The sequence below is a fragment of the Athene cunicularia genome (genome assembly GCF_003259725.1).
Source record: "Athene cunicularia isolate RWA chromosome 21 unlocalized genomic scaffold, athCun1 chr21_part1, whole genome shotgun sequence".
Lineage (NCBI taxonomy): Eukaryota > Metazoa > Chordata > Aves > Strigiformes > Strigidae > Athene > Athene cunicularia.
The window spans coordinates 4,354,561-4,365,594 of record NW_020799127.1 but is presented as its reverse complement, the minus strand read 5'-3'; the positions used below and the strand labels follow the sequence as shown (position 1 = coordinate 4,365,594).

At 43.8% G+C, this 11,034-nt stretch overlaps 1 protein-coding gene across 2 annotated transcripts in view; it reads left to right on the top strand.

Moving 5' to 3' along the window:
• The window catches only part of PIK3CD (phosphatidylinositol-4,5-bisphosphate 3-kinase catalytic subunit delta), a 22,391-nt gene extending 14,333 nt beyond the window's left edge, over positions 1–8,058 (top strand). For both annotated transcript variants that reach the window (XM_026862900.1, XM_026862901.1), the window contains 9 exons: positions 75–174; positions 1,005–1,183; positions 1,381–1,490; positions 2,069–2,147; positions 2,398–2,565; positions 3,303–3,426; positions 5,028–5,173; positions 5,422–5,554; positions 6,121–8,058. In XM_026862900.1, coding sequence (XP_026718701.1) covers positions 75–174; positions 1,005–1,183; positions 1,381–1,490; positions 2,069–2,147; positions 2,398–2,565; positions 3,303–3,426; positions 5,028–5,173; positions 5,422–5,554; positions 6,121–6,258 — 1,177 coding nt within the window. In that variant the 3' untranslated portion in view covers positions 6,259–8,058. The remainder of the gene's footprint in view (positions 1–74; positions 175–1,004; positions 1,184–1,380; positions 1,491–2,068; positions 2,148–2,397; positions 2,566–3,302; positions 3,427–5,027; positions 5,174–5,421; positions 5,555–6,120) is intronic.
• The last annotated feature ends 2,976 nt before the right edge of the window (positions 8,059–11,034 follow it).

Here is an 11,034-nt window from a genome sequence, read left to right as displayed (position 1 = left end):
CCCTTGCGTGAATGGGAGAATTAGTCACTCAGTGCGGTGAGTCAGAATTGGTTTACCCTCTGTTCTTCCTCTAGGTCAGAAATGCATGTTCCTGCAGTTGCCTTGAGGTTTGGCCTGATCCTGGAAGCATACTGCAGAGGCAGCACCCACCATATGAAGGTTTTGATGAAACAGGTAAAAACTGCGTTTAACAATAAGGTTAACTTCCTCCTTGCTTGGAGCTGGTTCTCAGCTGTTAGCTTTTCCATCTTAATGTTATCAGTAATACAGAAAAAAGCCTTTTAACTGCTGTATTTGTTTTGGCATATCCTATTCAGAGCCTGGAGTTCCCCCTCACATGTGACTTTCCTCAGCTCTTACTCACCCACACGCATCCCAGACTACACTATGTGTCTGAGCAGTTTGAAACGTTGAGAGACCTCTGCTGTTATTAGATGAGTTGAATGAGTTACCATTTAGTAGGAGCTGATCACAACAGGCTGATTCAGAGCAGCGCACCCTTCCCTTCAGTTGCCATGCAGAGGTAATCCTGCTGTTTACCCACTCTCTGGAGGATCACTGTACCCAGTTCAGAAGCGAGGGACTCCTGTATAGGTGAAGTTGTATCTAAGACATGCCTACAAACCCGTGCTCCTTCTAATTTCAAGGCTGAGGGGCACTTTTGGATAACCAGAACTCCCCAAAAGTATTGAAGGGCAGCAGCTCTAGGTTTCGTCCTCACTTTTCTAGGCAGTGCACCTCATTTCTTCCTTTGGTGCTCGACCATGTGCGTTACTCCTGGTGCAGTCGTTACGTTGCAATGCATTTGTGCCCAGCAAAACAGCCGTAATGGATTATAGATCTCCCTCAAGCCAATACTACTAAATTAGTTTTGTTGCAGTGTGTGAAATTTTCACAGAGATATAACCAAGGTTTACGTTTTGCAGTAGATTTTAACAGTATTTAAACTTTCTCCAGGAATTTTCTATTTGTTAACCCTGTTCCCTCCCTCCCCTTTTATTCAGGGAGAAGCACTCAACAAGATGAAAGCTCTGAATGACTTTGTTAAATCGAGTTCTCAGAAGGCCCCCAAGCCTCAAACCAAGGAGATGATGCATGTGTGCATGAAGCAGGAAACTTATCTTGAAGCACTTTCCCACCTCCAGTCCCCCCTGAACCCCAATATTATCCTTGCTGAAGTTTGGTAAGGATAAGCTGCATTTCTTAATTTGTGCCACAGGCTTTGTTCAGCAGCAGAGCCAGGCTTCTGGTTACCCTGAGGTTCTTTTTTCTCATGAGAGTAACCAGTCCATTAACATTTGTAGGTGCTGTTGAATTTGCAGCTTTGGTGACTTTTTTAATAGATGGAAACTCTGACAGTGATATTTTTGTTTCCTCTAGTGTGGATCAGTGCACCTTTATGGACTCCAAAATGAAACCTTTATGGATTGTGTTTAATAATGAAGAGACAGGTGGAGGTGGAGTGGGTATTATTTTTAAAAATGGTGATGGTAAGTCAGTCTTTACAGGATATGTCTTTACAGGTGTAATAGTCTCAAATATTTATTGTGGTGAGGGGGCCTACATATGGATGAAGTTGTGTAAATGAGATGGAGTTTTTTGGCAGTAATCAGGAGATAAACTCCCCTTTATATTTCACTTGCTGCACTCTTCATTAAGATTTTAGCACAGTAGTAGCTGGTTACCCTTGCACAGTAAAAAGAAAGTCTGGAAGAGCTACAGCAGTCCAGGCTGTGTAGGGTTAGAGTGGCTGCTGCTCACTGTTGTGTCCAGACAGATGTTTTCTAAAGTCCTACACTGGCTGCTGTGGGAAGAGCTTTGGCAAAGTGAAGGAGCACATCTCTCCATTAGTGTAATCATGTTCGAGTTACTGTACCCGGTGTGGTGGCTCTACGCTATCGCTGCACTAGTAAACATTGCTTGGCGTTGATGTTCTTTACAAGCTAGACCCAAACATGGCAAAGGCCCCTCTAGCAGCCTGCTGCAGGGGCAGAACAAGTGCCATATGCAAGAGGAGGGGAGAATGGGTGGCACTTATGACCCTTTTTTCCTTCGTTATGCTGCACAGATCTTCGTCAGGACATGCTGACTCTGCAGATGATCCAGTTGATGGACATCCTGTGGAAGCAGGAGGGCCTGGACCTGAGGTAATGTGCACACAGTTGTTCTCTGTAGTGTAAGTTGTGTGTGGTGAGGTCATTTTTGTCCGTGAGCTTATTTTGTCCTTGACAGGTCTGTTGAGTATTCCGTGAGCAGCTAAATCAGGTAGTGTGGTACTGAAGAGTAGAAATGCTGAGTAGATGCGGAGTAGATATGGCAGTCAAGGGAAAGCTTACAAGTCAACAGAACCCAATTCTGGGCAAGAATTCAGTGGAAGGGTTTCTTTCATCTCTACAGGATGACCCCTTATGGCTGCCTCTCCACAGGAGACAAGACTGGGCTGATAGAAGTAGTCATGCACTCAGACACCATCGCCAACATCCAGCTGAACAAGAGCAACATGGCGGCCACGGCAGCCTTCAACAAGGATGCGCTGCTCAACTGGCTCAAGTCCAAGAACCCGGGGTAAGTGAGCTGACCTTCACTCAGTGCTGCTTTACTGCTTCCTTCCATCTAGCAAGGTTTCTTCTGCTTTGCTCAAATTTTTTTCCTTCGGTTATTGCACATTTCCAAGCTGCCTCACTGCCTGGCACACCAGGAGGCGTCGTGTGGATCTGTGTCTTGAGCAGAAATGGAGACATCTGGGTTACTGTGTGCAAACTTTTTTGATCCACAGGCTGGATCCAAACCTCAGTCTTCCCCTTGGTCCCATTACTTTGTCCAGAGACAGATAGTCAGCACAGCAGCAGCTGGAGAAGGGGCAGAAGGAGTAATTCCAGAACTGGGAGGTGAAGAAGGAAAGTGGCACAAAAGCCGTGTGGCGTGGGGTTTTACTAGGTACAGAAACAGCAGCAATACATCAGTGCTGTGGTGATGTAGCAGGCACCAACAGGAATCAGTCTAGGAGCCCACTTTGTCTTTTGGAGTTGTGGAGAGCTTGAAACGAATTAATTTAGTTGAGACTAAACCATTTTAATTGAGACTGTGAACACAACCTTATCCCAACCTCTCCCGTTACAGACAGTTGTAGTTTTTGTGCTGCAGGGATGGGAGTACTGCCTCTGGAGAGCACTACAGAACTTCAAATGTGATTCTCTTACTGCAGGCTTGCATGGGGGAAGCTGTAAAAACAACTTTCCCAGGATGAAGTACTGGTGTTCAAAGTAAAATTTTCTTTCAATCTTTTTTCTTACCCTCTTTAGTGACGCATTGGAACAAGCTATAGAGGAGTTCACTCTTTCCTGTGCTGGGTACTGCGTGGCAACGTATGTGCTGGGGATAGGTGACCGGCACAGTGATAACATCATGATCCGGGAAACTGGACAGGTATGGGGACTCACTGCTGCTGTTGGAGTACTGGAAGAGGGGCATGAATGCTGCTTAGCAATGGACAGATACATCCCAGTGCAGTCCTCCTGCTGAGGAATGTACCTCACCTTCCAGCCCAGAGGCAGACTGGACAAATATTCTCAATAGCTTCTATCATTAAGAGGGTAAATACAGTTTTATAATTTGAATTACAATTCTGTAAGCATCACTGCCGTCAGCTGCCGCTGTTAATACACACTTTGAAATTACCGTGGAGCAATTCATACCTCTCAGACCTAAAATTGTCTGCAGATGGAAACTCAAGCACTGTACTTATCAGTCTGAAGACTTACTTGGCTTCAGCAGTCCCAAATCGCTTGTAGTTGCTAGGTAAGATACTCTTACTTACCCAAGCTGATACATTTATAATCTTCCTCACAGAAAAAATGTGGTTGGTTTGTTTTTCAATGAATGCAAGTGACCAGCATGGTTTTAACGTCACATCGATACCTGTGCTGATTCCTTTACTTTTCCACAAGAGTAGCCACCAGAGATTATAACTTCTCATACACTGTTTGGAAGATAAACCAAAACTAGGAAAAAGAAAATCCCTTTGTTAACGGAACATGTGCTGAACTATATCAGTGATATTTTGGTAAAGGGGGAAGTCTAAGGTATCTATCTACAAAGGCTAAACCAACCCTGTGCTAGGTGGTGCAAGGCAAGTCTCCTGCATGCCCAGTAAAGTCAGCTAGTTCGTTAGTATTTGAAAGTAAGAAACGGCTGCTGATGTTTTGAGACTCAAGTACATGCAACTGCCTGCCTGCACTCTTTCGGTGTGGCATCCCATTCCGCCACATGTTATTCCTGTAAGTTGAGCAGCTGTGGTCAAAGCCTTTGTTTTGGGGTCACAGCAGGGACAGAGCCACCGTGTCACTTGCTAACAGGACACTAAGGTCCCTCCCCGGGCTGTGACTAGCAGCAGCTCTTATCTAGGACAGCCTTTTCTCATTAAAAAGTGCTGGGTGGGGAGCTCACAGACCTGTCCTGCAGAGCAGAGGCCGCTCAGTTCTTTGTCCACTTGGGGGAGCTGATGCCCTGCGGTACAGCCTCGGGGTGTGCACAGCGTCCCTGCCTCCTTTCCACTAGTGGTGCAACGACTGCGCTGGGCTTGGTAGTTAAAAAAATATAAAAAAGGAGAGAGGAAAAAAAAATAGCCTTACCTGAGCAAGTAATATTTTGTAGCAACTTCAGAGCATCATCTTTCTACAGGTTGGGACTGCAGCCTGAACTGGTAGGGTGCCCATTTTAGTTCTCTTTCTGTTCCTGCTAGTGACACACTAAGGCTTTATGAAAAACAGAAATTTCTTCAGATATACAAGGCATTGAAGAGGAAAGTACCTTGTCTGTCCTACCCAGCATCTGCTTACACTAGAGAATATCTTGGCAAGTAAATATTGTCTCTCTTCCCAAAGGACTGCCATGGGAGGGTCATTTTCTCCCTCCCAAAAGCCCATGGTCAGTGTCTTTTGAATACAGTACTGTCAAGAGAACTGAACACCAGTCAGCTAGAATAGATACTATTCTAAAACCAACTTTTTTTTCTTCCTCATTTTCAGCTGTTCCATATTGATTTTGGCCACTTCTTGGGGAACTTCAAGACTAAATTTGGTATTAATAGGGAACGAGTTCCTTTCATCTTAACCTACGACTTTGTGCATGTCATCCAGCAAGGAAAAACTAACAACAATGAGAAGTTTGAAAGGTAAGCTTTAGCAGTAAACTTGACTTGAGCTTTTCAAGCTCTGCATTTTCAGAGTTTCACCAATGATATGTAGCCTATAGCTGTCTATACACATGAAAGTAAATAAATTATCTACCTGTTAGAGAAGGTGAAAAAGCTTGGTAGTCATCAATGCAGACATCAGAGTCCAGACTAATCCATAGTCTTGTTTTATAAAGTGTTATAGCCTACAGTCTTCATTCCTTTGCCTCATCTTCCTTTCTGAACAGATTCAGGGGTTATTGTGAAAAAGCCTATATGATTCTGAGGCGCCATGGTCTTCTCTTCCTGCATTTGTTTGCACTGATGAAAGCTGCTGGCCTGCCAGAACTCAGCTGCTCTAAAGACATTCAGTATCTAAAGGTAAGATATTTAACCAGATATGGTTAAAACCAGATACCTGATTTTGTAGCTCAGTGAGGAGGAGTTCAGTGTGGAAGGGCATATTCTTAGAGGCAAATGAGCTCCAAATTTCACGAGTAGACGTTCAGCGTTCACGTGCAGGACATCAGAAATTCCAGGTACTGGCGCTCAGGAAATGATTCTTCTGCACAAAGGCAGCACGTACCTTGTAGAACCAGCTTGCAGGGACAGACACAGAGCTCCTTGGTTGTGTAGCATTTCCTGGTCCCAGCTTGCCTCTTAAATTACAACCACCTAGCCCTGGCCAGCTGAAAGACAGTGGCTTTGTACAAGAGCACTGAAAAACCTGTTTCCCTATGCCTAGTGTAAGAGTAGGATGCAGGTATTTATCAGAACAAAACAAACTCTCCTGCAACTATGGTAACTATTAAAAACAATGGCTACTCATTCCTTACTCAGTGCTCCTTTCAACTGAGCAATTTCTTAGTGAGCAAACGTCATTGTAGTTGAGCAGTTCCTTGTTCAGTTGCACTTGCAGTGAGGCTACACCAATTTCTTACCTTCAGGATTCCCTAGCTCTTGGGAAAACAGACGAGGAGGCACTGAAGCATTTCAGACTAAAGTTTAACGAAGCCCTGCGAGAGAGCTGGAAAACCAAAGTGAACTGGCTGGCACACAACGTATCCAAAGATAACAGACAGTAGAGCAACATCAGCCTGCACACTTGCTCCAAGAGAATGTAATACCTGCACTGAGTCCAGCAATTGTAGACAGGTTTTTAAAGACTGATGAATGTTGCCATGTTGAAGATCCCCCACCTGCGTTCCCTGAGATCAGACATTTCTGCATGACTGAAAAATTGTTGGACTGTCATCAGCCACAAAATTGTGTCTGCTGTAGATCTTTTGGGGGACAAGGGAGAGGCGTGAGGCAATAAAATTACTGCATACAGTGAAAGGTAGGTAGATGTACTGTACCTTAAGAACTTGTTAAGCTTCAAATACATCTTCTGATGGAAGAGTTCAGGCAGTTGTAACATCCTTTCAGTGTGTTAATGTGTATATTTCTATTTTCTTCAAAATTTAGCTGAACACTGAGAACCTACTATCCCTGTAGCAATCATTCAATAGCCCATCTTCTAGGTCCCCACCATTACAGCTCAAAGGCATTATTAACTTCACCATGTGATCACTCCTCCTGCCCTGTTTCAGTGTACACCAAGGTAGGTCAGCTTTAATCAGCACTGAAGCTGACGTGGACAAATTGTTTTAGTCTGTGTTGTGATCAGATAAAAATATCCATGCTGTCATGTTACTTTGTCTCTACTACAGAGGCCCACGGTGTTCTGAAACTGAGCTGGGACCCAGCTATTGCTGTCAAAAAACTGATGCCACAGGAGCAGGCTTGAACTGGCCAGGGGCTTTGGTGGTTTTGTTTGCTTTCCTAAGTTAGACCTTAGCCGAGCCTCAAGCAATTCCCTGGGTTGCTGCGTTTATTCTGGTTTTAAGCCTGAAAACAGCAAGATTGCATTTTCAAAACTGGCACATAAGGGTGGTTGCTACATGTCCCTCCTGCTGGGGTATGTTGGAGCTGCTTTGCCACCTGGTTTCCCTGTACCAGGCGCGTGCAGGTCCCTGGCCCACACCTACGTAAGCGCTGGGATACAAGTCTGTACCCCGGTGTCAGCTGGGACAGATGGTGCCCTTCTGTGCCGGAGTTATTTGGCCAGTCTGCCTGCCTGTGGAAGGAGAGAGGAGTGCCAGATGAGTGGGTTTAACACTGAAACACTCTTAAGTTGCTTGTCAGTTCTCATCTTCTTACAAATTTATTCCATCTTCCTTCTTTCAACCGTGGCACACGACTCCTCGTCTGTTGTTAGAGCTGGGGTGGAGACGGTGTGTCTGTATGGGGGTTCAGCCCGAGAGCAAGCCCTGGTCAGCCACGCTGGGACCTAAATCAGGCCAGGCTCTGCGCCTGTCCTCTGCTGGCTGCCTCCTCCCAAGCAGGATCTGTCCCGTCTCCCACAAGGTGCTGTAACCAACAACGTCTTTCTGCTCCTGTGTCCCATTGCTGTCTCTGGCTGGTGTCCTCACCCAAGGACAGTGCTGGGCACTGGTGTTGCACAAGGACAGATGAGCAGGAGCTGCTGCTGCCCCTCTGGGTTGTGCTGGCACGGGGGGGTAACAGTGGGGGTAGTTCCCATCCCCTAGGGTGCTTCCTTCTATTTCCCATGTTCCCCACATCAAGCTCCCATGGAGGTGCTGCCTTTCCTGCCTTTTGAGGAATAGCATGGACTTTCACCCCTGAAGCTGAATTTGGGTGCCCAGAACTAGGTTGAGCAATTTTTTCACTTGCGGAAGTGTTTTTTTAAGCTCTTTTACTTCCTCTTACTTATGTAGGAAAAAAACCCAGGTGTTTCAGATTCTGTTCCTCAAGCAACACATGGTCAAATGATAGACTACTCTCTCCTGTAAATTTAGCTTTCACTGGTTTAAAATTCCTACAAAACCGGCCTGTTAATCTTCCCTGGCGTGGGATAAATTTGACTTGATGGTATTTTTGCATCCAGCACATAGGTACAATACATTCTTTCAGCTTTTTAATGATTTAGAATGAGGTTAACCCTGTACTTCAAAATTTTGAAAATTCTGCCCTAGACTGGCTGTTTAAGTCCACTTTTTTTTTTAAGAAGACAAGTTCAAATATATTTGTTCTTCATCAGCTGCATAGTTAACACTGCCTTAAAAAAGTAGCTTCTACCCCAAGTAGAAATGCAGTACTAGGTTTGGTCAGTGAATGGAGTATGAAACACCTTTAATAAACCCTTCCCTCATTACCTTTACATAAACACATAGATACTAGTGGATTGTGATGTAGTGTTACGCTGTTGCTAATTTAAATTCTGATTTAAAGTACTTATTATTTCTTTTCATAAAAGATGTTATGCTATGAAGTCTATTCTATACTGTTTTGTATATATTAATATAAACCAGGTTGCCTCTCATAGAAGAAGCAGTTACATAGAAGACAACTAATTTTAACTTTATATACCCCTTGGAGATCCCCTTTTTCTACACCTTTCAAACAATACTGTGTGGGACTGAGAAACGGCCAGAACATTTCAGCATAGAATGGCACGTACTTACCCTTCCAAGTGACCCAAATTAATAACTTAACACATTTCTCTGTAACAGTTCCCCAGCATATTGTTTAATAATAGTAGTACTGAAGGTGTGTTTGCAGCAAGTAATTGTTCCTGCTGTACTTCCTCTGTGACAGACCCCCCTTAGCAGGAGCTGAACACTAGCTCCATGTCTCCTGGTAACTGCATCTGACACTAGGGAAACAGCAGTGTGTAAATGGGAACAAACTGACCTGCAGGAAACAAAACACCATCTCGACTGGAGGCAGCACTCTAGAACTGCTGCTGCTTCTAGAGATTAGTCTAAAGAAACTCCCTGTAGTCTTGAGTCTTGTCCTCTGTGAAGGATGAGCTCTCAGCAAGGTGCTATCAATTATTGCACTGATGTGGTTCTCCTGAGTCTAGAATATTACTCACTGTTTTACTTGAGCTGTACAGCATTAGTGGTCTCGGGTTTCAAATAAAACCTTAAAACAGTTGAATCCATATTTGTAATTAGAAGTACAGTATTATGAAACTGAACCAGTCAACAAATAGGAGAGTAAACCATCAGACTCTAAGCTGTTTTAAAGTATTACAAGGATAATTTTCCTTTCCTGTGCCAGACTATAAAGCCTCAAGTTCACAACTCAGAGGGTGCTGGGTGTCACAGTTTACATTAGGAGTAGGAAGATGTTTGTATCTCTCTCACATCCAACTGGAAAAAAAAAAAAATCCATTACCATAAAGACTTGGACAAATGCTGAAGTTTCCATGGGGCAGCAGATTACCACAACTGAGAGCACATCTGTGCTTGCACAGCAAGATGCTGCTGCAGGCCATCAGAGGACTGGACAGATTTGCTTTACTTTATTCCCCCAAGAAAAACAGGTCACATGATGCTACCTCCCAGTTAATATTCAGAGTAATGCGCACAATCGATGTCTGATAAACACCTTGTTTGTGCATCAGCCCTCTGGGATGATTATTTTAGAGGGTTTCACCACTCTTAAATTTGATGCCATCTTTTGTAATTCTTCAAGGTTTTCTTAAGAGCCAGATTTGTGGAGATCAAACATTCTGCACCCAAGCTTAATGGAATATATAGAAAATTTGTCACAAGCATGGAATAAAGTGAGGTTGGCAGGGATCCTGCTGAAATACTGAAAAGGGAAAAAGCAGCCCAATGCTCAAGCTTTAAGCTGTTTTGATAGTAGAAGAAAATACTGCAGGATTTAGAGCTCTCTGCATGCTAATCAGAGAGTGAAAACACAGCACTGCACCCATCTGAGTCACTGCTCCGCAGCAGGGAGAGGCAGACATTTGCAACCTCTCCATGTTCCCTCCCTTGGGGGGGGTATGCACACATTGCTTGCTTGCAGACTTCCCTGTGGCCACACAACTTTGCTCTGTTTTAAAGGATAAGATATTGCTAGTTCCTTCCTCATTAAACTAATTTATGGACCACACAGTATGCAAAAATACCAGGCTACATGCACTGAAACGCCAGCAACCTCATCAGCGGTTTGTATGTTCTCGTGGAGAGGAAAATACAATTCTGTAAACGTAAGAGCAGCACACTCACACTGTCACAAAGTGGCAGTGCAGGATCCTGCAGGGCAGCCTCACCTGGCAGACTCCTCAGTCACTCTTAGGTGCTTGCTTTGCAGACTCCCAGCAGTTGGTACCTGCAGCTGTTGTTGGGGGTAGCGTTCCCAGAAATCTCCGGCCCTAACACAGTTTTACAGAAGTACAAGAAAGCAGCAGTGGCTCATGTCATCTGTCCTTCAGTTTTAGAAGTGCAATAAAACAAAATTGTATCATCAGTGTAAATTCCAAGACCTGAGCAATTCCAAAGCCATTTCAAAATTCAGCACAGTTTTACAGAGAGGTTACTTAGTCTAGAAAATTGACTTACCTGCAAGAAACAAAAATATCAGTGAGTTATCAAGTTGGACTTTCTTCCTTGACACCACTGAGTAGCATCTTGAATGAAACCGATGGCTCTATTGGGTCAGCAATGACCCCTTGACTCCAAATTTACGAAGCAGCAGCTCACCTGACAGTTTTCAGCAATTTGAATGGTACTGAAGATTGAAACTTAAATCACTTTCAAAAACATTACATTTCACTATAAAGAAGTACCTTCTGATTTTATACATATGCTCAAAATGATAGTCCTTTCTATTTCTATTTATTTAGAGTTTCTGTGACTATTTTTTTTAACTCTGTACAAACTGATTGTGCTTATTCTGTTGCCTTTGAAAAAAGTATTTTTTTAAGCCAAACCATGGTTCTGTAAAAAGAGAATGTTTACATGTTTAACTTCTCATTTGCTTTAGGTACGTTTTGTAAGTCA